Here is a 25,818-nt window from a genome sequence, read left to right as displayed (position 1 = left end):
GTACACGGGCTGTTCAAGCCTCCCTCCTGGCAACAGCAACCTTCACTGCTACCTACATCTCCCTGGCCAAGTCGGTGTCTTGGCCAGGCCTGACCTCAGCAGGGATGGGAGGTGCTGTTCCACTCTGTGTCTAGAAGGAAAGCTGGAAATACAAGGTGAACTGTACCAGTGACTTCCACTGGGACCTCTGAGCATGCAGCATAGGCTGGTCTGGGATGTCAGGAATGCACCTTTCTAGAAGTAATGTTGAGACACTCGTGATAAGATTTGAATGGTGAGAAAGAGTTAATTAGACAAATCCCAAGAGTTAGAAAGTGTTCTAAATAGGAGACAGTGTGTGCAAAGACCCTGAAGACGGGGCATGGCAAATTGAAGGAACTGAAGCCAGAGGTGTACGAAGGAAGGGAGCGGGAGAAAAGTGGGGGAAGAGTATTTAATCACGGACATTATTTAGAATATGGATGCATGGTAATAAGAAGTGAACTTTTAAAGTCCATTTTATTATTGATTTCAAATTCCCAACAGGAAATTCATGCCCTCATTGCCTGCACTTCGGGCTGACCACTTCCTTTGCCCTTGGGATGGCCTTGACCAAAGAAGACTGGGGGGCTGGAGCCAGGCAGGAGACAGAGCAGAGAATCTATCATGGCCAAGCCATGCAGGCTTCGTGAACCTCGTAAGGGATTCTGGCTTTAATCCTAAGAACAGTGGGAGGCTGTGGATAGATTCTGAGCTGAGAAATGAGGAGTATATGGGGTCCTGGCCATACCGTTTTCAAGACTCTGGGTTACTTTTGGCAGGAAGGCAAAAACAAAGAAAAGGCACTGGAGAAAATGGGAAGACAATAAGGCTGATGTAAAGCAGAAGATGAGTATTGTTTTACATGTTAGGCTATGCCACCTGTTTGCAAAATGCTGTTCTCTGTGCATTTTAGAGTCTGCAAAGAGGATAACTGATAGCAACAGGGGCCTCTCACCTGCCTTGCCATCATTTTACTACATTTCTTTACTAATTCTGGATTTCACTATTAAAGGATACCTCACTCCTTTCAATATGATATTTAATCTTGTCAAATAAAAGATGGGAAAGTCTGAAAGTTTTATTTGCTCCTTCCGTCACGCAACACCATAGCTCCTCCTAACTGCGGGGTCATCCGCGTGTCTAAAATAGATCTCAAAGATGAGTGGGTGGGGGAGTGATGATTCAGGTAGCTAGCTGGGGAGATTCAATTTCCCATCCCCTCCCCCAGCGTTAGCTAGCGCCTTTGAGGAATCCTCCGTGCTAGAATTTATCTACCAACCCTGGGAAAGAGCAGAGCAGTGGTAAATATCTGATTAGAGAAAATGCCTAGCAAGCTGCAATTCCATATATTGTAAGTGATAAAACTGTAATTGTTTGTTGACAGTGTACATTAGCTATTCACAGCTTGCATCAATATAGTACCAAGAAACTAGGGTCTAGGAATTTTTAATAGCAATGCAAAAATATCCTGGAACTAAGTTGGGGGAATAAAAATCAACCATTTCTGCTTAGTGAGGGGAATGCCATTCTCAGAGAGGACTTCATATGAGAAGCCGTGGTGAGATTTGAGATTCCTCCATGAGGCTCTATGTAATTGAAGGAAAGGATGGTCCCTAGGCTGAGTGTCTGGGAAGGGCACCCAAGGGCGTAATTCTGGTAGACATGGGTGAGAGACAAGTTGCACCTGCTGTGAATTGGGCCCACTTGGAGATAGAGGCAACCAGAGCTTGCTAGGATGGGGCCTGGGGAGCCAGATATAGGTCTGGCCTCGCTGGGGACAATTTACTATTTTAATCCTTAGGGTCCAAAGGGATGATGTCAGTCTGTCACTGAAGATATGAGTATTTCGGAGGAAGGAAAGGGCAACTGGTGCATGGGCAAGTCAACAGGAAGCCAAGGAATAGGCTAACGGGGACCCTGTGGCCTGAGTTCTGGTACTGGTAGTCAGCAAGGCTACAGTCAAATGCTGCTGGTGGGGGCAGGGAGGGTGCAATACAGGCTGGAATGGACAAGAGGCGGCTGGAGTGAGGGACCTGGAAAAGACAAAGCTCAAAGCCCAATCCAGGGAGACTGACTGTATGTCTGGTCTAGTGGAGGACTGGGGTACTGTCCAATAGCAATATAATATAAGCGATAGATACAATTTTTTAAAATTTTAAATTAAACTAAATTTTTTGTTGGTAAAGGGTGTTTCATTGGGGAAATTCACAGAGAGAAGCATGGTCTTGGGTAGCCACAAGGCAGATAGATCTCTGCAATCTTACTCCCTGGAGCCAGGGCTTATGGACCGTAGGGAAAGGGTGTATGTGTCCAGCAAGGAAATGAAAAGCAGCCTCCAGAACAGGCAAGGGGACTGTATGTGTCATAGCCTATAATTTGTATGATAACATCAAGATTGACGTGTTCTTATGCTAGGAACAGTAAATAAAATAGGAATCAGGAGGCATTCTCAAGACTGGGGCTAATCAGAAGTCAATATGGTAGATTTGCATTCATAAAACTTTTTATTTTGAAATAATAATAGATTCACAGAAGAGGTTCCATGTACCCTTCTCCCAGTTTCCTCCAAATAGTTACATCTTATATAACTATAGCACACTCTAAAAACCAGGAAACTGCCATTGGTGCAATATGTGTGTGTACTTCTATGTCATTTTATCACATGCAGATTCCCATAACCATCACTGCAATCAAGACACAGAATGATTCCATCACCCAAAGATCTCCCTCATACTACCTCTTTATGGTCATACCCATTTCCCTTCCTCTTACGATCCCTAATCTCTGGCAAGCACTAATCTGTTTTCCATCTCTTTAATTTTACCATCTCTAGAATGTTATATAAAGTGAATCATATGGCATGTGATCTTTTGAGATTAGCTCTTTTTTCCTACTTGGCTTAATGACCTTGAGGTCCACCCAAGTTGCTACATGTATTCATAGTCCATTCCTTTTTATTGCTGAGTAGTATTCTATGGTATGGCTGTACCCCAGTTTGTTTAGTCATTCACCTATTATTGTAGGACATTTTGGTTGTTTCCAGTTTGGGCTATTAGGAATAAAGCTGCTATGAACAATTATGCATAGATTTTTTTGCATAATGGATATAAGTTTCCGTTTCTCTGGAGTAAATTGCTGAGTTGTATAGTTAGTGTATGTGGTTTTTTTTTTTTTCTTAAAGAAACTGCCAAACTATTTTCCAGAGTGGCTGCATGTTTTTGCATTTCTACCAGCATTGCATGAGGAATCCAGTTTTCCTGTATCATCACCAGCATTGAATATCGTGACTACAGTGTTTTATTTTAGCTGTTCCAGTGGGTATGTAGTAATATTTCTTCATGGTCTTAACCTGTATTTCCTTAAAGGCTAGTGATGTTGAACATCTTTTCTTGTGCTTATTTGCCATACATATATCTTGTTTGGTGAAATGTCTCTTCCATGTCTTTGCTGATTTTCTAACTGAGTTGTTGAATCCTTGCCTTGTTCTCAATCTTAAGGGAAAAGCATTCAGTCTTTCACCATGAAGTGTGATGTCAGCTACTGTTTTGTTTTGTTTTGTTTTGTTTTGTTTGTAGATGTTCTTTATCAAGTTCAGAAACTAACGCTGTATTTGTAGGTTTCTGAATTTTTTTTTTGTTTAATTGCAAATGGGTGTTGAAATGTGTCAAATACTTTTTCTGCATCAGTTGATGTGGTCATGTGATGTTTCTGCCTTTAACCTGTTAATATGGTAGATCACACTGATTGATTTTTCAAATGTTGAACTAGCCTTGCATCTTTAGAATCAACCCCACTTGGTTATGGTTTATAAATATTTTTATATATTGCCGAATCCTCCTTGCCAATATTTTGTTAAGGTTTTTGTGCTTGTATTCATGTGAAATATTGATCTTCATTTTTCTTTATTTGTACTGTCTTTGGCTTGGCATCAGGGTAATACTGGTTTCATAATATGAGTTTGGAAGTGTTCGTTCTTCTTTTCTGGAAGAGATTAGAGTAGAATTGGTGTTAATTCTTCTTTACATGTTTGGTAGAATTCTCTAGTGAAATCATCTAGGCCTAGATATTTCTTTTTTGGGAGTTTTAAAATTACTAATTCAATTTCCTCAATAGTTATAGGTCTATTCAAATGATCTGTTTCATATTGGGAAACTTATGGTAGTTTGGGCTTCTCAAGTTTGTGCCCATTTCATTTAATGTGTCAAATGCATGTGTATAATTTGTAGTATTTCCTTGTTATCCTGTTGTTAAGTGCAGGATCTGTTTTCCTTAGCCCTTGCCAACTCTAGATAGGTGAAAAATGAGTCTTGGGGTTTCAGTTTTCACATTTTTATATTAATTAGGTGGATCGTTAATTTGTATTGTATCTTTTGCTCTTTTCCTCCTAGCTGTTTTCCATTTTCTTACTGATTTGTAAGTACTTTTTCTAGGTTGTAAATACAAATCCTCCTGTCACATATTCATAACCTTTCAGTTTGCACTTTTCTCATTACCTTTTACAGTTTTTTGTCACACATACATGCTTTTAATTTTCATGTAGTTATTAATCAGTATTTTCCTTTAAGGCCTCTGGGGTTTCATGTTGTATCCATTAGTACTCAATTTCAAGAGATAGAAAACCAAGTCAAGCTAGTTTAAGAAAAAAAGAAAGAAAGAATGTTGGCTTATGTAACTGAGCATTGAAGAGATAGATCTCACTGCGTGGATTAAGGATCTGAAAAATACATCATCAGGGTTCTGTTTCTCTTCTCTTGCTTAGCTTTTATTTATATATATCTGGCGATATCATTTTCTCTAAAGCAGATAGTCTCTGTGTGATGATAAAAAGGCTGCTGGGAGTCTCAAGCTTACATTGTAGTAGTTTAAGGTCCAAAAATAAAAGGCTTTCAGAGTCTGTATATTATATCCCATAGAAGGACTCAGAATGACTCTGCTTGGGTGGTATGGTCTCTTCCCTCTTCCCCATACCCTGAACCAGTTAATAAAAATGAGGGATAGTATGTCGTGATTGATCATTTACCCAGCTCTGTGGCTAGTGGGCAGGTGGAGTACCTGTCAGAAATCCATGCCATGGACGGCTCCCATGGAAGATTGATAGGCAAGTAGGTGCAAAGGGAGTCCTCTGCATGTCTTGCTTAGAAGGCCTTTCCCCAGCATAAGATGATTAAACAAAGTTTGTTTCCTTATAATATGTATGATTTCATTGTTTTATGTATATATTTTTTATGAGAGAGAGTATATGAATATGGGGTGAGGTAGGGATCTTTTGCTGGATGTGTTTATATTTGAAGAGAAGAGGCCCTTGAAACTATTTGGTTACCTGCTGCATAATTTGATCATTTTTTTCTTTGCTTTTTCTTGAGTCTATTCTGAGTTAACATGAATCCCACAAGGTTAGGATGGTGGGAAGGGCAAGGGCTTCATCTAGCATAAGGGTTTTCACAGTGTCTGTTTACAAATATCTGATTTAACTCGTCTGAACCCAATACTCATGCCCTTCAGTGGATATCCTGGGCGTCAAGATATTGTATAGCAGTGGGAGGTATACAGCGGCATCCAGGAGAACCACGGATATTTCAAATTACCTGAAAATGGGCACAGAGTTAAACCTTGAAATTCCTCCTAGATTCCTACCTGGATGTGGTAAGGTAGGCTGAGGCTTAGAGGGGGTTAAGGACAAAGGTATATAGGAGACTGGCCACCTCACTACGACTTGTGTGCACAATCGGGTCCCTGTGAGAGTCACCATGCATGGACACCCAGCGGTGGACAAGGTCTTTCCTAAATGTATTCCCAAGTGTTCAGTGGTATCTTTTTCTTAGAGGAATCTTTAAAAATGATAATCTTGTGCTAAAAGTATATTATTTCAGGTTCAACAATTCCTTTAGCTTCACACCTGTTTCCTTTTATTCAGTTAAGTTCCAGAAAGAAAGTTTAAACATTTTAATTTTAATAGCACACACAGTTTGATCCCATTGTATGAAATTATTTCATTGAATATGATTCCGTCTATTGATCCCACCATCTCTTTGTATGTCAACTGTCAGGAATAATTATTTCCAGATTGTGTTGGTTTCTTATTTTTTGCTTTCTTTAAAAACTAATAGGCACTTATTTCTACAAAAGCAGTAGACATTCCTTTGAAAGAATAAAGTCTATGGTAAGAAGCATCCTCATTCTTCTACTTAGAGTTGGCTCTATTTCCCTTACTATGTGAATAAATATTGTCTACTGGCAATTGTTAGTTGTAAACTCATGGGGAATTATACCCAGAGCCTCACAGGCCCTCAGCCAGAAAGAGAGGAGACAGGAAAAGAAATCAGAAAAGGAGAAAAGAGGAAACACAAAGGAGGCAGGCAAGCCTCCAGGTGGGGGATTAGACCATGGCTTTGGGGGAGTCACTTCCTCATGTTTCTGGGGCAGAAACCTGCTAGTTTTCATCACCTCTGCTGAGAATCACTTTGTCTTTGAACACCCTCTGTGTGCCTAGATCAGCACTGTTTTCCAGCAGGCACTCAATAAATGCTTCATGGATGTGTAGTTTCCCAAGGGGGTCATTCTCCCTAATCCACTTCTTTGTCTTTCAGGCTCACAGGCTTTCAGCTGCCAGCCACCATTGTTAGTGCAGCCACCACCCTCTCTCTGCGCCTCATCAGTGACTATGCAGTCAGTGCCCAAGGCTTCCATGCCACCTATGAAGGTAGGTGCCTCCCTCATCGGCCACAGGAGCCCAAGATGTGATGTCCTAATAGCCACAAGCAGGACTGCATCACTCACAGATGCAGGGAAGTGTTCTTCAGACCCAGAGCTTGCACCTGTCCTAACAAGGCTGGTTACTAACCAGTAACTCAGTTACTTAAATTGTCCCTCTTGGTTCCCAGGAAACTGGGAATGGATATCAAAACTCGTGTGCAGTAGTTTATCCTGAGGGCCTGGTAACATCTAATTCTCTGTCCCCTTTAACTGGGTTTTGTTGTGTTTTTATTTTTTTAATTCCATTTTATATTGGGCTTCATTGTATAAGGTACCTCAGGTTGTTTTTGAAAATAAGAGACATATAAACCCTAAGTAAAAGAAATAAAATAAGCAGCTGAAAACACCATACAGTGACTGCCAAGAGTTAGTTTTATATCATTCAGAGAAGAACAATCGATTTTTCCTTAATAGCATGGATTAGGGGCTTTTGGTTCGCGCTATGCAAATAATTTGTACTTCTCTCAGTCTGTTTAAATATGGTGTTAGAATTCAAATTAACACTAATATCTTCAGATTATACACTATTATTATTATTAACTTTATTATGTTAGTTCAGAAGGTGGTACTTCTAGATCTCTGTCATTTCCCTGGGAAATTTACATCTCATTAATAGGTAATTATGCCGCTCTTGGCTAAGACCTGCACTGTTATTTTGTGTTAAGATCATTAATAGGCGTATTTTAAGACTATTAATGATAATTAATAACAGTAATGACATAATACCCTAGTAAAGCATACCAGATATCCAAAAGCTATTTTTTTTTTTTTTGCCTTTGCCTTTGTTTAAGAACTTAAAGAGTAAGCGATGCTTTCGTGAATGAAGCTATAGCAATATAGAAACAGATACTCCCTGTCTTGGCCAGGGGTGTAAGGCATAAAGAGGACAAGTTCTGCCTCCTTAGCAAAAAACCACCCCTGGTGGCAGGGGCATAGGGGAGATGGTTTGATGCTTTAACCTGAGCAACTGGGGGCTCCTGGGAAGGCCTCAATTATTTTTAACTAAAGGTTGCTCAGAAGGCTCCTGAGAAAGTTCCACCTGCCTTTTGCTGAGGGCTTCTGACATAACTCCGTTTCACCTTAACTGAGGGCTCCTGACAAAGACTGACCTGTCCTTAAAGTGAGGATTCCTGAAATAGCCTATTTCTTTTTTAAAAATGATCAGATCTCAGCCGGCTGTGGTGGCTAACACTTGTAATCCCAGCACTTTGGGAGGACGAGGCGAGTGAATCACTTGAGGCCAGGAGTTCGAGACCATCCTGGGCAACATGACAAAATCCCATCTCTACTGAAAATACAGAAATTAGCTGGGCATGGTGGTGCACACCTGTAATCCCAGCTACTTGGGAGGTTGAGGCACGAAAACCGCTTGAACCTGGGAGATGGATATCACCCCACTGCACTCCAGCCTGGGTGACAGAGCGAGACTATGTCTCAAAAAAAAAAAAAAAAAAAAAAAAAGTTCCTCCTAATATCAAGCCTGTGATTTTTGTCATCCTATTTATACCTTCACCCTGGCCCTGAATCCAAAGTAATTTTCTCCAAGTTTGAGCAACAAGCTCCTCACGAAGAGAGGCCTCTTCAGAAGCTTCCTAAAGTCTCTCTGGCCATTAGCTCCTTCCACTATAGGTTGGCCTTGGGGAAATTGACTACATTTGGGGCCCAGGGACAGGGAAAGGGAGACTGGGTGAGGGACACTAGAAGAGGTGCCAGCAGAGATGCTGGGAGTGACTGACACATGGGAGACCTGGCCGAGCCCTAGAGTCTCATGGTGCCCTCATTTCTCAGTCCTGGTCGATCTTTGAGGCCCTGGCTTCCCTGAGGCTTGAGGAAAAAGGTGTCCCTGAACACACTGCCCTGTTAGGGGCACAAGCACTTCTCATTAAGCAGAGCAGATCTGAGGGCACATTCAGAGTCCCGTGAAAACACACTGTAGCCTGGAAATCATGAGCAGGGTCTGTAGTTGGGCAACGAGAGGTTTGTAAACTCCATGACATTAGAGACAAAAATTCTGAGGGTGGGTGTATCTTTTTCTAAGGAGAATATACAGCAGGCATTAGAAAACTCAGATCGCCTTGGCCAACTCTAGCCAGCAGCTTGTTTTTGTAAATAAAGTTTTATTGGAACACAGCCATGCCCAATTGTTGACGTCTGTTTGGTGGCTGTTTTCATGCACTACAACTGCAGAGTTGAGCTATTGTGACAGAGACCCTATGCAAAGCCAATGAGATACTTACTTTTTGACCCTTTACGGAAAAAAATTTGCTTACCCCTGGTCTACAGCTGTATTGTCCAATACAGTAGCCATTAGCCACATATGGCTATTTACATTTAAATTAACTAAAATTGAGTAGAATTTAAAATTCAGTTTCTTAGTCACACTAGCCTTGTGTCAAATGTTCAATAAACATGTGGCTTGTCTACCATGTCGAACAGCCCAGATACCCAGATACAGAACATTTCCATCATTGCAGAAAATTCTGCTGGACAGAGCTGAGCTGGAGCTTCCATCAGATTCACAAAGAGGCCTGTGATTCTAAAGAGATTGCAAAACATTAGGGATAAATTAGAGGCCAGTGGATCCCTCCTCTCACCTGCCTGGTACAGGTGAGGCCATCCAGGCATGAGAACGTTCAACATTCCACAGCAAGACTCACAGGGCAGAAGGAACAACCTGTTTCACCTCAGCCACATGATGATGTCAGGTCTCTAAGTCATAGGCACTAAGAAAATAAAGCCTTGTAGGCAAGGCCCCTGCAAATGTTAGACCAATGCTAACAGATTGCTGTAGCCGAGCGAGTCTCTATGCAGTCACCTGTTGCAGGGTTTCTGCAGACTTTGCAGGATGTGTGGCTGGCTGTTTTGTACTGCATGGTAAAGTGGGTCACAGGTATCTGTGCTAACAAAGGAGTCAGGCACCCATAAGCCAAGGCTGTGGCTATCACTGAAGCTCATTAATTTGACTTGGGACTGGGCTATGTGGCAATTCATGCATTTGGACAAATGTGAGTTGCACTCACTTCTGGAACACCCAAAGTGGACGGACAAGGATGGAAGGTGGGAGGCATGAGTAGGGGCAGCCCCTGCTGTGAGCATACTCATCTGACATATGCCCTGGGATCTCTTTATCTCTGAGCTTATTCAACAGGCAACTGAATTGTGTTGAACCCACACCTGACTCACTGGGTGACCTTGGGCAGATTTTTAAGCTCTCTGAGCCTCATTGTGGAGTGGAGGAGGGGAGATTCAATAGTCAAAAGGAATTTGTGAAGATTTGGCTCTCAGGGAAGGGGCTCAGCCCCCTTCCTCCATTGCAGAGTCCCCTTGGACATTTGTGCTAGGTGGCAAGCAGGGAGAATGACAGACAGGCTTCAAAGGAGAGGCCCCCACTTCCAGCCTAGGCTGCCCCAAGTCGGGATGGTTTCCTTAAATTTTCTATTCATCATGTTGTTGTGTCCATTTCAAAATGGCATCAGGGCGCTGCTCCTGGTAGCTCCCCTTGGCTGACATCTCCGAATGTCTGCTATCAAAGCGAGTTTGATCCTCCTCCACCCTCATCCAGAATGTGAAAAGTGTAGATAAGGAACCGAACTGCTGCTAGGGATTTTGGAGAAAGGTGAAGTCAGGTGATGAGTGTCAGCCCACGGCTGCTGCCGCTGCAAGGAAAAGATCAAAAAGGCCGGTAGTCAAACCCTGAGATGACAGAAGGTGCTTGGTTTGTAATCCCTGGGAGCAAGAGCATGGGCTGCAGCAGCTGGACGGGAGGAAAGGGGATCAACCTGTATTAAGCACTGACTGTATGCCAGGCACTTTACATACGTTATCTCATTTAATCCCCCACCACAACCCTGTGGACAGACGTTGCTGTCCATCTTACAGAAGTACATGCTGGGCCTCAGGGAGGTTTTGTGTGCCGTTTAGGGCTTGATGGCCAGGAATTTTAATGTGGCTTTTCTGCAAAACTCTTTGAGTAAGGCAGAGGCTAGTGACTCCATTTCATGGGCAGGTAAACTGGAGCTAAAGCAGAGGCAGGGGAGGATGTGGGAACTTCCAGGCTGGCGTGGGTCATCCATGGAGGCAACAAGAGATGTGTTCCTGAGCTTCTCAGCTAGGGTCACCAGATAAAATACAGGGCACTCAGTTAATTTGAATTTTAAATTATTCAGATTCTTGAAATGGGAATCATGTTTAGTGTAAGTATACCCCAACTATACTTATTTTATGTTTTTTTTTTCTTTTGAGATAGGGCCTCACTTTGTCCCCCAGGCTTTAGTCCAGTGGCACGATCTCGGCTCACTGCAGCCTCGACCTCCTGGGTTCAGCCCCCTGCCTCAGCCCCCGAAGTAGCTGGGACTACAGGCACACGCCACCACAGCCGGCTAATTTCTTTGTATTTTTGGTAAAGACAGAGTTTCACCATGTTTCCCAGGCTGGTCTCGAATTCCTGAGCTGGAGTGATCTGCCTGCCTTGACCTCCCAAAGTGCTAGGATTATAAGCGTGAGCTACCACACTGGGCCTGAAATTTAAATATAACTGAGCATCCTGCATTTTCAGTTGCTAGATCTGACAATCCCATTTTCAGCATGGAGTCTGAAAATAGGCCCCAGGAGCCCTCTCCCCACTCACCTCCTCCTCCTCCTCCTGCTGACTCCCAGGGCTGCCCATGTCCTGCTCTGCCCAGGTAGGGCTGTCTGCCCAGGTCTAGCCTCAGTTCTGCCATTCCAATGAATATACATTTAGACATCTCTCTGCACACACACATAGGCACACAGGTGTGGATCTGTGGGCACTTGGGATTATGCTATCTGTGCAATTCTATAATCTGGTTAATGAGGCCAACGTTTTTCTGTGTTAATAAAAGTAGCCCTGATTTGTCTTTCTAATGAACATCACTGAGGGAGCCATTGTGGTTTGCATATACCATAGTTATCTAACCAGTCATCTTCTGTGGATGTTTAGGTGAAGAACATCCTTGTACATACAATTTAAGCCCTCATCTAATTCTCTTCTTAGAATAAATTCTTGGAAGTGCAATTGCTGGGTCAAAGAGTATGTAGATTTTCCATTTTATACAAAATTCCATCATGTCTTCAGAAAGGTTATACGAACATATACTTCTACCAACAGTTCACAAGCAGGCCTGAGCCCATTCCTCCCACCTTGCCAGGGTTACATGTTGGTGAGTTTTAAGTCAGTGTCATGGATTTAAAAGGGTAGAAAATGACATCCCATTTGTTGTGATAATTTGCATCTCTTTGATTATAGGTAAGGTGAAGCACCTGTCATCACTTATTGATAATTGTATAAATCCTCTCTCTTGGTCTCTGTCTACTCTTCCATGGGGGTGTTAGAATTTTTCTTATCTTCTTTGTAAGTGCTTTTTGCATATTAAGGATATTAATGTGATGGGTTTCCTTTTGAGGTGCATCAGTTTTCATTTTTATGCCACTCATTTTACATTTTAATTTTTTAATTTTTCTTTTATGCTCTCTACTTTTGGTGCCATGCTTGGAAAGGCTTTTTCTGTGTGAAGATTAGATAAATGTTCATTTAAAGGCTCACCTTATTCTTTTCGTTTTATTTTACTGTTTATTTGTTTATTTATTTAATTTTGAGACCGAGTCTCGCTCTGTTGCCCAGGCTAGAGTGCAGTGGTGTGATCTCGGCTCACTGCAAGCTCCGCCTCCCGGGTTCACGCCATTCTCCTGCCTCAGCCTCCTGAGCAGCTGGGACCACAGGAGCCCACCACCACAGCTGGCTAATTTTTCATATTTTTAGTAGAGATGGGGTTTCACTGTGTTAGCCAGGATGGTCTCGATCTCCTGACCTCATGATCCGCCCGCCTCAGCCTCCCAAAGTGCTGGGATTCAGGCGTGATCCGCCGTGCCTGGCCTTTACTGTTTATTTTTAAGTCTTCCTGGAACCTAGTTGTGTTGGTCTTGGTTTCTGTGACTCCCTTTCTGTCTTTGGCTGTCTGATGCTCGCCATGTGTCACTCTGTCTGAGTTCACGGAAGCCTGCATCTTCCCCACTTTACCTCCAGTGTGTGTCTATCTGATGTTTCCAGTCTTCCTGCCCTTTGGACATTTTTTCTCACCCTAGCCCCAGACTTCCCACCTTCCTCACACACAGCTCCCGACTCTTGCATGGGATTGTTTCTGACTATTCCAGACTGATCACCAGGTAAGCGAGCATGATGGGCAGATCAGAAATGCCAATTTGGGAAGAGTCTCTGCAGGTATTTGGTGCTTAATCCTTGTTGCGCCTCTGCATTTTAGCAGCATGGATCTTGTGCACTCTGACACTTTTGTGAAGGAGAGCCCGTCTCTGAGTGTTAGGTCTCAGTCTATTAGATCTACTTAATACTCTGGCTCTCAAAACAGGTATTTCTTTGTTTAGCTAAGTCTAACTGTGATCTGGGCATCTCATTATCAAACTATAGGCTTCCTTAAAAATCATACCTCTTCTGTTCCACTAATTATCTCTATAAAGAATCTTAGAAAGATGACGTACCCTTATTTTCTATTATTTTTGTGGACTCCTTGGTAACCATAAGGGGAGAGGTGGCATAGTACAAGAATTAAGATCTCAGGTTCTGAATTCAGACACCTGGAATCAAATCCTATCTTGCCATTCACTTGCTGGGTGACCTTGGGCAAGTTATGTCGTTTCATTGAGCTCCAGCCTCTGTGCCTGTAAAATCAGGATAAGAATAATACTTAACTTCATAGAGCTGTTGTGAGGATTAAGGAAGAGAATGCACAAGTCACAAGATGTGCTCAGTATGGGACTTGGCAAATTGTCAGCGCTTGATAAATGTCAGCTAATTAATTAAGTCACTCTCATCCTAACCTTAGTTGACTGGGATTATTTCAGGGATGGAAGGAATATGTCAACTTCATAGCTCACAATCCCAGCCCCACCCCAGTACCCTGGCTCCAGAGTTTGCATAGAATTCTTAATCCAGCCGTTCGTGGTGTGTCTAGTTTTACAGCTAGACCGTGGCTTTTGGAGGGAAGAAGCAGAATGTTCTTCACATTCATGAGCCTCCAGCACTGCTTGAGCCTGTGTCCATTGGATAGGGATGAAGTCTCAGGCTTTGTCCCCTGGTGGATGGGAGTTAATGAGGCCAAGCCCGGAACTTAGTCTGTTCATGGCCTCTTCTCTTTGTATCAGAGATGTTGGCTTTAGAGCTAAGGGTCCTAGTAACAAGTCAAGTGGGCCCTAGGCTTTTGAGGTCATGGATTTGACACACACGTACGTGTGCACATACTCACACAAATACGACTCTTTTCCATAAGATTCACAGGGAGTTCACAGATGCCCTGTGGCCACCCCTGATCCCCTAGTTCACCTAAAAAAACTGAGCCCGGGGAGGTTGACCTCACACATTAAGTTGATGGTAGAGATTTCTTCATTCATTGAGCTAATATTTATTGGGCACCTATTGTGTGCAGTCCTCGACTTTCATCCAAGCTTCATTTTCATTGTCACAATTTGTGCTCTCTCCCTAGTCTATCTCCCCTCCCAAAGGGGAGCAGGGGGAAAGAAGAAATGCTCCACTTAGTGTCACTTCTGGGAAAAAAAAAAACCAAAAACCCTGGTATGCTTTTGCTACCAATGGAAGATCAGTAATATCATCTCTGCATAAGGACCACAGCATGTTGCAACAGGGTCAGACAGACTCATCTGTGAGGAATGGACAGATGGAGCCGGAGCTGCCTGTTTTGCTGTACCAGGAGAAGCAGGTTAGGAGCAAGCTTCAGAACAAAATGTGCTTCTGTGATGTTTAGAGGTGGCAGTAGGGTTGGATGTGATCATGCCACTGTGCACACAGATAAATTGGGGTCCAGAGATGGAATTGGAACCAAGTGCATGGGAGAAATGGACCTTTCCTGGTTTTATTTTTTCCTGTAATTAGACCTGCTGATTCTCTCTCTCGGCCTCAGCCTCTCAGACAATTTCCTTATTCCAAAAGAGTTCCCCAATTCTGGGACATTATGCAGACATCTCAAAATTGGGCTAATGGAAGCCATTTGATCACATAGATATATAGATAGACATACACTGAATATGCAATTTGCAACATTTAAGCCACTCCAGGCCAGAACAGCAGAACAGCAGGCCAATGCCTCCTTCAGGGACGGAGGTGATAGATGTCCATTTCCTCCACTCAGGAGGGATGGTGTGTGCTTCCTGAGTGAACCTGTTCCATTTCCGATGGCTCTGCCTTGGGAGTTGGAGAACATTCATTTTAATCAGTACTGTGGAGTAGCAAATTAATACATAGAGATGTGACATTTGAGACAAATTGGGCAGCACTTCTCAATAAGTGGAGAATCAGGATGATTTTCATATCACGTCCTCAATAATCCCACAAATAGTTCATCATGCATAGTAATATTTTACCCCTTTGGGGAAGAGTATTAACATAGCTTTAAGATGATATTATGCCAAACTCTAGTGCCCTGACCCTCTTCCTGTCAGGGTGTCAGAAGAAACAGTGATGAGGAGGAAGGAGCATTCTCAGGCAGCTGCCTGCTTGCAGATACAGTGTACCTCTGCTTCACTTCTCTGTCCCCATTCATTCATTCTTCATTCATTCATTCAACAAATATTTACTGAATGCCTGCTATATTATCAGTCCCAAAGTAGTCTTTGAGGATACAAGAATGAATAAGAAGTGGCCCCTACATTCAAAGAGCTCTCTAAAACCTAAAAATGTTGGGAGAGAAGTAAGGACATAAGCCCAGGAGACAGGAGATGTGGATCCAAACCCTGGCTTTCCCTCAGGGTGGCTGTGAGACCTTGGGCAAGTCTCCCATCCTCCCTGAAATGATGTTTTTGAAAAACAGAAACTATAATGCCCACTTTAATAGGTTATAATGAGGATTAAAGGAGTCGGTGCATGAAAAGTGCCTGGCACAGAGTTGCTATTCAGTAACAACTAATTCCTCTACAACATGGAGAAAATTGCTCTCATGCCCAGTTAGGTCTCTCGAGATCAAGTTTGAGCTCTGCCACATCCCCACTGTATGCCCTTAGATAAGGAACTACAACCTCTCAGACTCCTCCTAAATTTTCTCTCCATTTCAAGAGGACTGTGAGCATGAGTGACAAGGTCTAGAAAGAACCTAGGGTGACATTTGGCACATAGTAGGCACTCAGTAAAAGGAAGCTAATACAACAAGACATGGTGGGTTTTATGGGGGTGAAAAAAAATTAATTCCCCTGACAAAACCTTTGGTCAAATCTTGTGGGTCTCCAAGGGCAAGAACGATCACTTATTTTTTTTGTTTTCTCTGCTACCATGATACCTCAGTCCAGAGCCTGCCACACAGTAGGAGCGCTGCAATGGTAGCTATTGCTTGCATCTCCTGACCTGGATCCCTGCTGGTCTATATAGGGCTTTTGTGCGAATTAACACAAGTGGCTACTCTGAGAAGACACTATCCTGTGAGCATACAGCGCAGTGGATGGCATATAGGCTGGGTTTTAATCCTCATCACCCCTCTGCCTGGGCATACTTTTGCAGTACTCAACTTGAACAACTTGAAGGTTCTTCAGCTTTTCTCCAGAACCCTCCTCTTGGGAGTCTGTGGTCCTTCACTATCCGACAAAAGATTCAGAGATTCATTGGATGCTTGGGAGCAAAGATCTCAGAGAGCTTTCACTTGAAACCCTTTAATTGGGTTAAAGGGTTTAGCCCTTTAAATCTTTCGAGTATGGTGGCTTACATCTGTAATCCTAGCACTTTGAGAGGCCAAGGCCAGAGGATCAGTTGAGGACAGTAGTTTGAGACCAGCCTGGGCAACATAGCAAGACTCCATCTCTACAAAATATTAAAAAGAAAATTAGTTAGGCATGGTGGCATGCACTCGTAGCCCTACCTGCTCAGGAGGCTAAGGCAGGAGGATCACTAGAGTCCAGGGGGTTGAGGCCGGAGTGAGCTGTGATTGCGCCACTGCACTCCAGCCTGGGCAACAGAACAAGATTCTGTCTCAAACAAACAAACCAAACCAACCAACCAACCAAACAAACAAAAAAAACCCCAACCATTTAATTGCTTCCATGATGGAGTACAGACTCCTTGCCTGGCCCTCAAAACCTCCAGCATCAGGCCTACTTCCACCCCCTTCCAGTTCTCAGATGCACCATACTCTGTCTTCCCACTTATCTTTCAAACACACTGAGTCCCCTCTCCTGAACCACCTCACCACTACCACCCAATTCTTCCTTTCTGTCCTCTGCCTAAACTAAATCCAAGAGGCTGCCTCTGTGCACAACAGCCCTATTCTATTATCTCTCGGCTCCCTGCACTTCTCCTTCTATCACATGCATCACTCGTGTATTTCCTGTTCCTTGTTTACCTTCTCTACTCTTGTGTGTGCTTCTGGATAGGAAGAACACTCAATGGAGCACTGAAGTCAGAGCTCAGGGTCTGAAGGAAGACGACTCCCAACTCGTCCAGGTAGTAGCCAGCATGTGACTTTGAGCAAGTCACTTAACCTCCTCTGACCTCTCATCATAGGAGGACAATAAGAATAATAAACCCTACTCCGTGGGATTGTTGTCGGGAAGAAATGGGACAACACATCAAGTGCTCCTAATAATGCCTGGCATAGAATAAACAGTAAGTGGACGTGTAAGCTATTACGATCACTCTTCACAGGTGCCTAGCCCAGGGTCAGACACATAGTAGGTGCTCAACAAATATCGATTAAACAAGTGAATGGATAAATGATTGTCTTGCCCCATATGAAAGGCCCAGACAAGGAAAGAGATTTAGGCTCAAGGCGTCTGATACCATATTTCATTGACTCTAAGATGCCCCCAGTCGTAAGATCCAGCTTTAGTTGATGTACCATTAAGAAAGAAAAAAATGCTGCCAATTAAAGTGTGACATGTCATTGACTATAAGACACATCCCAATTTCAGAGATATTAAAATATGGAAAAGCTTGCACCCTAGAACCGATGAAATATGGTAACTGCTTAATTGCTCCTAACCACCCCTTAGCCTCAGTTGAGATGTACTTAGCATTCTGACCTCTTCTCTGACCCAGAGCTCTCTGATGGTCAGGACGCCTCCTTTTCTGCATTCAGGTGGAGGCTCTTAACCATGTGATCACCTGTTAATTTATTCTCTCGGCTCCAAGTCTCATTACTTCTCAATTTTCTGCATTGAACTCTATTTAACACTTATTAGCACAGGTCTTTAGCTGATAAACGCCCTTTTCATGGGAAGCGGCAGGGTGCCCCAAGCTTGACCCTGCCTCCCATAACCGTGCTCAATGCAGGAGGGCCCAGAGACCCCCAGACATGGCTATCTCAGGACCACTGGCAGCCCATTCCCAGCCCCTCCTAGGATGGACCCCTTGGTACCGAAGAACCACTGAGTGTGGACCTGGATGTGATTTCTCCTGTGTGGATAGAAGGGGAGAGGGCTGTCCTTTAACCGTTGCTCTGATAGGGACTGTAGCTGGACATGTATATCTGTCTCCTTCCTGTGCCCTTGGGTCAGGTGACCCTATTGGAGCTTCTTCCACTGACCCTAGCCCTAGAGGTTTAGGGAGTACGTGCGTTTCTGCCACCTCTTCCTTGGGGTGACTTACTTCCCAACCCATGAGCCCAGCATCAGTGGGGAGAGAACGCTTCCCAACAGAAGTGTCAAATTGAATATTAGAGTCCCACTTCTTGCCATTAATGAATAACTCGCGAGTGATTAACCACTGTTTGGGATTCTTCTTTCTACCTTTTCCTTCATTCATGTGAATAATTGAGAGTTGAACCCACTGACATTTCATTTTAACGGCAGGAGAGAAAAGTAGTTACCGCATTAGGTAGGAGATTCTGATTTGGAGATTTGGCGGTGGACAGATGGCATCCCTGTCTTTCCCCTGTGGATGCCATTGCATGATGGGAGTTTGTTTCATAGTCCTTGATCCTCATACAAGCTGCAGGGTCCATAGCTCAGGGCCTATGAGATGAAGAAAACAAAGGAACTGACACTCGTCGAGCACCTTCGACCTGCTCAGCGATGCAAGCGGACCTTTATAGACAAGCGACACATCACCGCCTCATGAGCAAGGCCTTAGGATCCCCATTTTACAGATAAGGAAGTTGAGGCCTAGAGAGGTGAGTTACCTTGCCTGAGGTGAACCAGGACCTAAGGGTCATGCACAGTTTAAAAATCAGTCTGGTTCCAAAGCCCACACTCTCTCCACTATGTTCCCTCTGAAAATAAGGCCCACACAGTTCTCTAGGCCTGCCCCACTCGCCTATCCCTACCCCACAGAAGGAGGGGCCTGGGAGAGTTGGGTGGACCAGCAGCATGGTGCTAGGGCATCTCCCTGGGCCTGTGGTCCCCAGCCCTGGCCTTGCTCAGGGCATTGTTGCTGCCTGAGACCCATCTCATGGACAGTGGCTTTGCTTCCCAGCTGTGTCATCCTTCCTTCCAGCTCTCTGCTTCCTGTTTTCCCTCAAGACCTTTATCCAGCTGTATTTGCAGAGTAAAACAGACTGGGCTTGGTAATGAATTACTTGACCAGGAGCTAGTCTTGGGAATTGGAAGGTTAGGGCAAGTGAAGCACATTTGAGCCTCAGGGCCTCCATGCATTCTGTTCCCCTTGCCTGTGTCTGGTGGCCCCAAAGCCCTTTCCCTGGCTCCATTCAGCTCTGTGCTCGTGTGTCTTCTTATTGAGAGGCCTTTTCTGACCACACTGTGTAACACAGACCCTGTTACCCATCACTCCCTATCACTTCCTGATATATGGTATGATTGTTTGCTTATTGTCCTTCTCTGCCAGAATGTGAGCTTCCTGGGGTCAGGGGCTTTGTATTGTTTTGCATTGCTATTGTTCTCTGCTGATTCCTCAGCTCCTAGGATAGGTCCTGTCATATGTTAAGTACTCAGTAAATATTTGGTGAATGAATGGAATCAAAGACCAGAAGAAAGAGCAGAGGCATTTGAGCAACTGCAAGAAGGGCAGTTGTAGAGTATGAAGCCAGGGGAGTGGCAGGAGCTGAACTGGCTTGAGGGACAGGGAACAGCTCACGCAGGACCTAGGAGGCCATGGGAAGGAGTTTGGGCTTTACTCACAAGAAGGGGACAATCGCTGAAGGGTCTTAGGCAGGTAAGTGGCATAGTGAGATTTATGCTTTAGAGATATTGGGGAGGGCAGGGGCAGACTGGGGGGAAGGAAACCAGTCACAGGAGGTGAACCAGGGACCACTGTCCAGCATAGAATGTTTCTGAACCTTCACCAGCACTGAGGATGGTGCCAGGACAAGGGGAGACCAAGCCCAGGGCTCACTCCCCACCTTGCCTTTATGGATGGACATTTACACTGCTGGAACAGAAGGAATGCCCTCTACATGGAGCAGCTTAGCCTTCACAATTGCTTACACAGAATGTTTGTGATATTTCTGTCTGTTCTGCTGACATTCATGATGTGACTGTAACTGAACAAGCTCACCTGAAGAGTCCTGCTGAATAGAGGAATGTTCAAGTGCTGGGGTCTCCAGTTGTGAGTGATGTGGATAGAGCCCTAGAGATCATACTTCAAAATTATGCAGAGGAGTCAGGGCAGGGAGACATAGCAAATGCTTTGGGTGATGATGATTGTCAGGATGATAATGAAAGCTAGCATTGCTGGGGCTCTTACCAGGTGCCAGGCACTCTTCTAAGTGCCTTACATTTTAACATTTAATTCTTAAGCAGTCCTTTGAGGTAGGCACTATTATTATCTCCATTTTACAGATGAGGCACTGAAAGGTTAAGTAACTTGCTTGAGGTCACAGAGCTAGTAAGAGGTAAAGTGTGGGTTTGAACCCAGACAGTTTGACTTCAGCCTACAAAAAGGAATAAAATAATTTCACATAGTTGCAACTATTGGATCCAAATTAAATATTCCACTATAATAGGGAGCAGTGTCAAGCTTTGTACTTTAAAGAATCTAACAAAAGGAAAAGTTTAGTGATCAGACCATATTCAAATGTAAAAGTTCTGCACAGTAAAAATCATGTAAAATAGGAAGAGAAACAACTGACTTGAATAATATTCTACCAAATGTGGCAGCAAAGGGTTAACCTCTGCATTGTATCATGAACCCATACAAAGTGGTAAAAAAGGTATCAAGGAGTTCACACCAGAAGAAATAGAGTAGCAAATAAATACACAGCAGCACTACCTGGTCCTGATAGTTACCAATGTAATGTCAATTAAGACAATGAAATGGCACTTTATCCCTATTCAGTTAGGCTGAAGAACTTCGGTGGGTATGATACAGTGCTGGAGTCGGGGCAGAGACACAGACACACTCGCACATGGCTGGTGTTGATGTAAATTAGTCCTTTGGGAATCCAGCTTGACAATGTGTATCAAGAGTCATAAAATGCTCATGTCATTTGACCCAGTAATTCCCCTCCTGGGAATATATCCTAAGGAAATAATTCAACAGAAGAAGAAAGTTATATGCATCAAAGTGTTGATTTCAGCATTATTTATAATGATGAAAAATTGGAAACTGTAAAAATGTCCAACAATAGGGGCATGGCCAGGCAAATTATGGTAGATCTACCTAATAGATTTATGCAGCCATTTAAAAGTATAATAGCATTATTTGGCAATACAGAAAGATGTTTATGATATTATTTTCCAGGAAAAAAACAGAATGCAAAATTGATTCTTCATATTTATTACAAACATGTAAAGTAGGTCTTATATGAACAGGGACTGGATGGAAATAAAAAGAGAAACTATTGACATGGGCGGGCAGTGAGATGTGAGTGAATTTTTTTTAAGTTCTTCTTTATGGCTACTCTAGTGTTGTTTGTGTGATAAATAGCAAATGGGAGAAAAAACAAAATCAGAGTAAACTAAAACTCAAACCAACATCAGTGAAGTGCTGACTTGTGTGAAAGCTACGTGTGGGTGTCAGTTGGCTATGAACATAACATGAATCAAATGTCACATGGCTCTATTAATCAAAATATAGACTCTGGATCTTGGGGGATGGATGCATTCAGAAGAAGGAAATTCATGTAATAAAGCATTGATCAGTAGCAAGGTGTTTTGTTTTGTTTTGTTTTGTTTTATTGAGATAAGGCCTTACTCTGTCGCCCAGGCTAGAGTGCTATGGTGTGATCATGGCTCACTGTAACCTTGACCTCCTGGGTTTAAGTAATCCTCCTGCTTCAGCCTACTAAGTCGCTGGAACTATAGGTGAGCACCACTACACTCGGCTAAATTTCTGTAGAGATGGCATCTTGCTATGTTGCTCAGGCTGGTCTCGAACTCCCGGGTTCAAATGATCCTTCCATCTCAGCCTCCCAAAATGCTGGGATTGCAGGCATGAGCCACTGTGCCTGCCCACAAGGTGTTTTTGAGGGTCATGGATTGTATCTCTAGCACAAGACCCAAAACTAAGTAGGTATTTGGGAGAAATTAATGAGACAAGTAACTATGACACAAAGAATAGTTAAAGAGAAGATCTGGAAATGATGAGAGTTTGTCTCACATAAGACAAATAAGGATTCATTCTACATTGCTGCAGGGAGTAGAACAACCTCCAATGGAAAGATGTTAAAAGTAGGTGAATTTCAGCCAAGAATCAAGAAATTGTTTTATATAGCTTTAATTACCCTAAATTAGAGTAGGCTGCCTTGTGAGGTAGTGAGTTTCTCATTTCTGGAGGTGATCAAGCAAGGCTTTGATTGATCAAGCTCTGCCAAGGATTCTGTTAAGATACTTTCCAAACTGGTGTATATACTGGATTTTATCAAAGTTGACATTCTGTTGACTGTAAGATGCACCATTATTTTATGCACCACTGAGAAAGAAAAAGTGCCAATTAAACGATCACATACCCTTTCTTGTAATACTCATTCTAATTTCTGAATTGCTTATATGTGAAAAAAAATCTATGAAATACTATATAGCCCGGAGGGTTGCACTATGGGAACACCCAAGCCTACAAGCTAAATGTGGCACATTTTCTAATCTTATCATAAAGCAAATATATATGAAATCATTCTATCTATCTATCTATATCAAATACTAAAGTACATACATATATTTCAACAAAATATGTATTTTAAAAATGTGTTTCTTTATGCAGTCTATCATTGATAGGCATTTGGGTTGGTTTCAAGTCTTTGCTGTTGTAAATAGTGCTGCAGTAAACATATGTGTGCATGTATCTTTATAGGAGAATGATTTGTAATCCTTTGGGTATGTACCCAGTAATGGGATTGCTGGGTCAAATGGTGTTTCTGGTTCTAGATCCTTGAGGAATTGCCACACTGTCTTCCACATGTACACCATGGAATACTATGCAGCCTTGAAAAAGAATGAGCTCATGTCCTTTGCAGGGACATGGACGAAACTGGAAACCGTCATCCTCAGCAAACTAACACAGGAACAGAAAACCAAACACTGCATGTTCTCACTCTTAAGTGGGAGTTGAACAATGAGAACACATGGACACAGGGAAGGGAACATCACACTATGGGGCCTATTGGGGGGTTGGGGGAAAGGGGAGGGAGAGCATTAGGACAAATACCTGATGCATGTGGGGCTTAAAACCTAGATGACAGAATGATAGGTGCAGCAAAGCACCACGGCACATGTATACCTATGTAAGAAACCTGCATATTCAGCACATGTATCCCAGAACTTAAAGTAAAATTAAAAACATGTATGTTTCTATATAAATAAAATAGTAAACTATAAATCTTAACTAAATATATGCATATAAATAAAATATTCTTGCATATAGACTAAATACACACATACGTACACACATACACACACAGAGGGAGGAGTCCAGTGTAAATGGGCATCTTTCAAAAGATAGAGGAGGAGACTTCAGAGATATCCTTCTGGTGGCTGGCCATACTATCTTGAGTCCCATGTCCCAGGTGCATGTACCCACATTCTTTTCCTGCTGAAGATTTATTCATGTAAGAAGCTTGGCTGAACTGCATAGGGGCTTGCTCTAGATGCCTTCTAAAATCCATGACAAATCTAGGAGTCACTAATCCAATGGATCTATAATACTTTAAATCAGCAACTCCTTATCCACTCATTCCATTGACTTTGATTCCAAAGTGCTTTCTAATTCCTGGTATTGGTCTAGACCCTGCCTTTCAGGTGCTGTCAACAATAAGACTGCAGGGATCCAGACCCATGGCCCTCCTATTGTCCCATAGCCCCAGCATCTCTGGAACCACTACAGCCCTTTGTGATCCAGGAATCTGCAGAGGGCCTGGGAAGGGATGGACGCTTCACCCAGGCATTAGCTTTTCCCAGGCCCAAGTAAGCCTAGACCCAGTGCCATAGTGGCTCCTCATGCCTCTCACCTAGCTAGTTTCCCACCTGCTTCTGGAGGCAGGGAGAAGACAGGACGCCGCTGGGATGATAGGATGAGCTTACACTTTGGAATCATAGAGTTCTTGGGTTAATCTGCCAGTCACTGTGGAATGCTCTGTAATATCTCTGAGGCTCAGTTTTCTCCACTGTACAACAGGGTGTGAGCATAATGAGATAACAGTGGAGCTCACATACAGCCATGCCCAGTGAGGTTGAGTGTGCTCCCCCTCCAAGATCCCATTTTGTCCTGGGAAGGAAGAGAATTTCCAGCAGGAAAAGAATGTGGGTGCATGTGCCTGGGTTCTGGGGGCTCCAGCTAGTATGGTCATGGGATTCTTCTCCTAAAGCTTCTGTGTCCATCTAAAATGAGGGGTAAGATGCAGGAGGACTTCCCTCCTTTCTTGAGAAATATGTGGGGAGGACTATAGTTTTAGCAGCTCCCCGCTTCACGAGCCAGGGAGAATACATATTTTCTTTCCTGTGCTGCACTCCCAGCTGCCTTGGGGAAAAGCACAGACTCTGCTTAGAGGCAGCACATGGACTGGTTGGCGTCTGGCTGAGGCTTCCTGGTACAGAGAGTATCTTTGTTTCTCATTGTCCAACCAAGCACAAACAGGAGGAAATGCCCTCAAACACTATAAAGGTGATGCAAACCTAGGTGTTTTGTTGTTGCTGTTGTTAACCTACTCATCCATCCCTTCATATGCCTTGAATACCTCTTCTGAACAAGGCCTGGAAAAACTCACATGGGTAGCACCAGCCCTGGCCCTTGGGCAATCATGGTCTAGTGGAGGAGACAGATAAAAAATCAGACAACTGTGACAACTGCTGGAGAGCTAAGCACTTAGGGCACAGTGGTTGCTTGCCTAGGCTCCAGGAAAAGAGCACACTGGAGCAACTGTGGATTCCGCACCACGGCCTAGTGGGGAATTCCCAGGCTCTGAGCCAGCAGCACTTCTGACCTCTCAAGGTGAGAGTTTCCCTGGCATATCTGGAGAACAGAGATACAACCAGTGCTCCTGGAGCAGAGTGAGGGAGACGAGTGGTACGCAGTGATAAAGTTGGAGACAAGGGACCAGGTCACACACAGCCTTTACATTATGGGAAGAACTTGGCTTCTACTCTGAGTTTATCAGGGCCCATGGGCAGGTTCTGAGCAGAAGCTGACCTGGTCTGACCTACCTTTAACCAGCTGCTGTGCTGAGAATATGCTAAAGGAGTGCAGAGTGGGAACAGGGAGACTGGCCCGGAGTCTAATGCAGCAATGCAGGCGAGAGGCCAGGGGGAGCTCAGGGTGAGAGCCATAGCAGTGAAGGCGGAGAGAAGTGGGCCTCTTTCAGACAGAGTTCGAAGGTGGAGCTAGTAGAACTGGCTGGCAGATTAGAAGTGGGTGCTGGAGAGGAGCCAAGGTTAGCTCCCAGGTTTGGGGGATCAACGGGCAGCATGGAGCTGCCCCTAACTGAGGTGGCAAAGCCCATAGCAAGAGCAGGTTTGGGGTACGGAGATCAGGAGCTCAGTTCAGACTGTTAGGTGTGAGATGCCTGCCAGGAATATGGGAGGAACTGGTGGGTAGGCAGCATGGATGGAGAGAGCCTATCTATATATGTTGGTTGGGAGCATCCTTAGCGTGTAGATTGTATTGAAAGCCATGAGGTCAGATGAGATGACCTT

At 43.7% G+C, this 25,818-nt stretch overlaps 1 protein-coding gene across 1 annotated transcript in view; it reads left to right on the top strand.

The window, feature by feature from the left end:
- Window positions 1-25,818, top strand: part of CSMD2 (CUB and Sushi multiple domains 2) — a 653,486-nt gene that overhangs the window by 126,497 nt on the left and 501,171 nt on the right. The window contains exon 3 of the mRNA XM_050747220.1: window positions 6,609-6,721. Coding sequence (XP_050603177.1) covers window positions 6,609-6,721 — 113 coding nt within the window. The remainder of the gene's footprint in view (window positions 1-6,608; window positions 6,722-25,818) is intronic.

This window comes from Macaca thibetana, chromosome 1 (genome assembly GCF_024542745.1).
Source record: "Macaca thibetana thibetana isolate TM-01 chromosome 1, ASM2454274v1, whole genome shotgun sequence".
Taxonomy (NCBI): domain Eukaryota; kingdom Metazoa; phylum Chordata; class Mammalia; order Primates; family Cercopithecidae; genus Macaca; species Macaca thibetana.
Note: the sequence above shows the minus strand (reverse complement) of the source record. Positions and strands in the feature narration are given on the sequence as shown.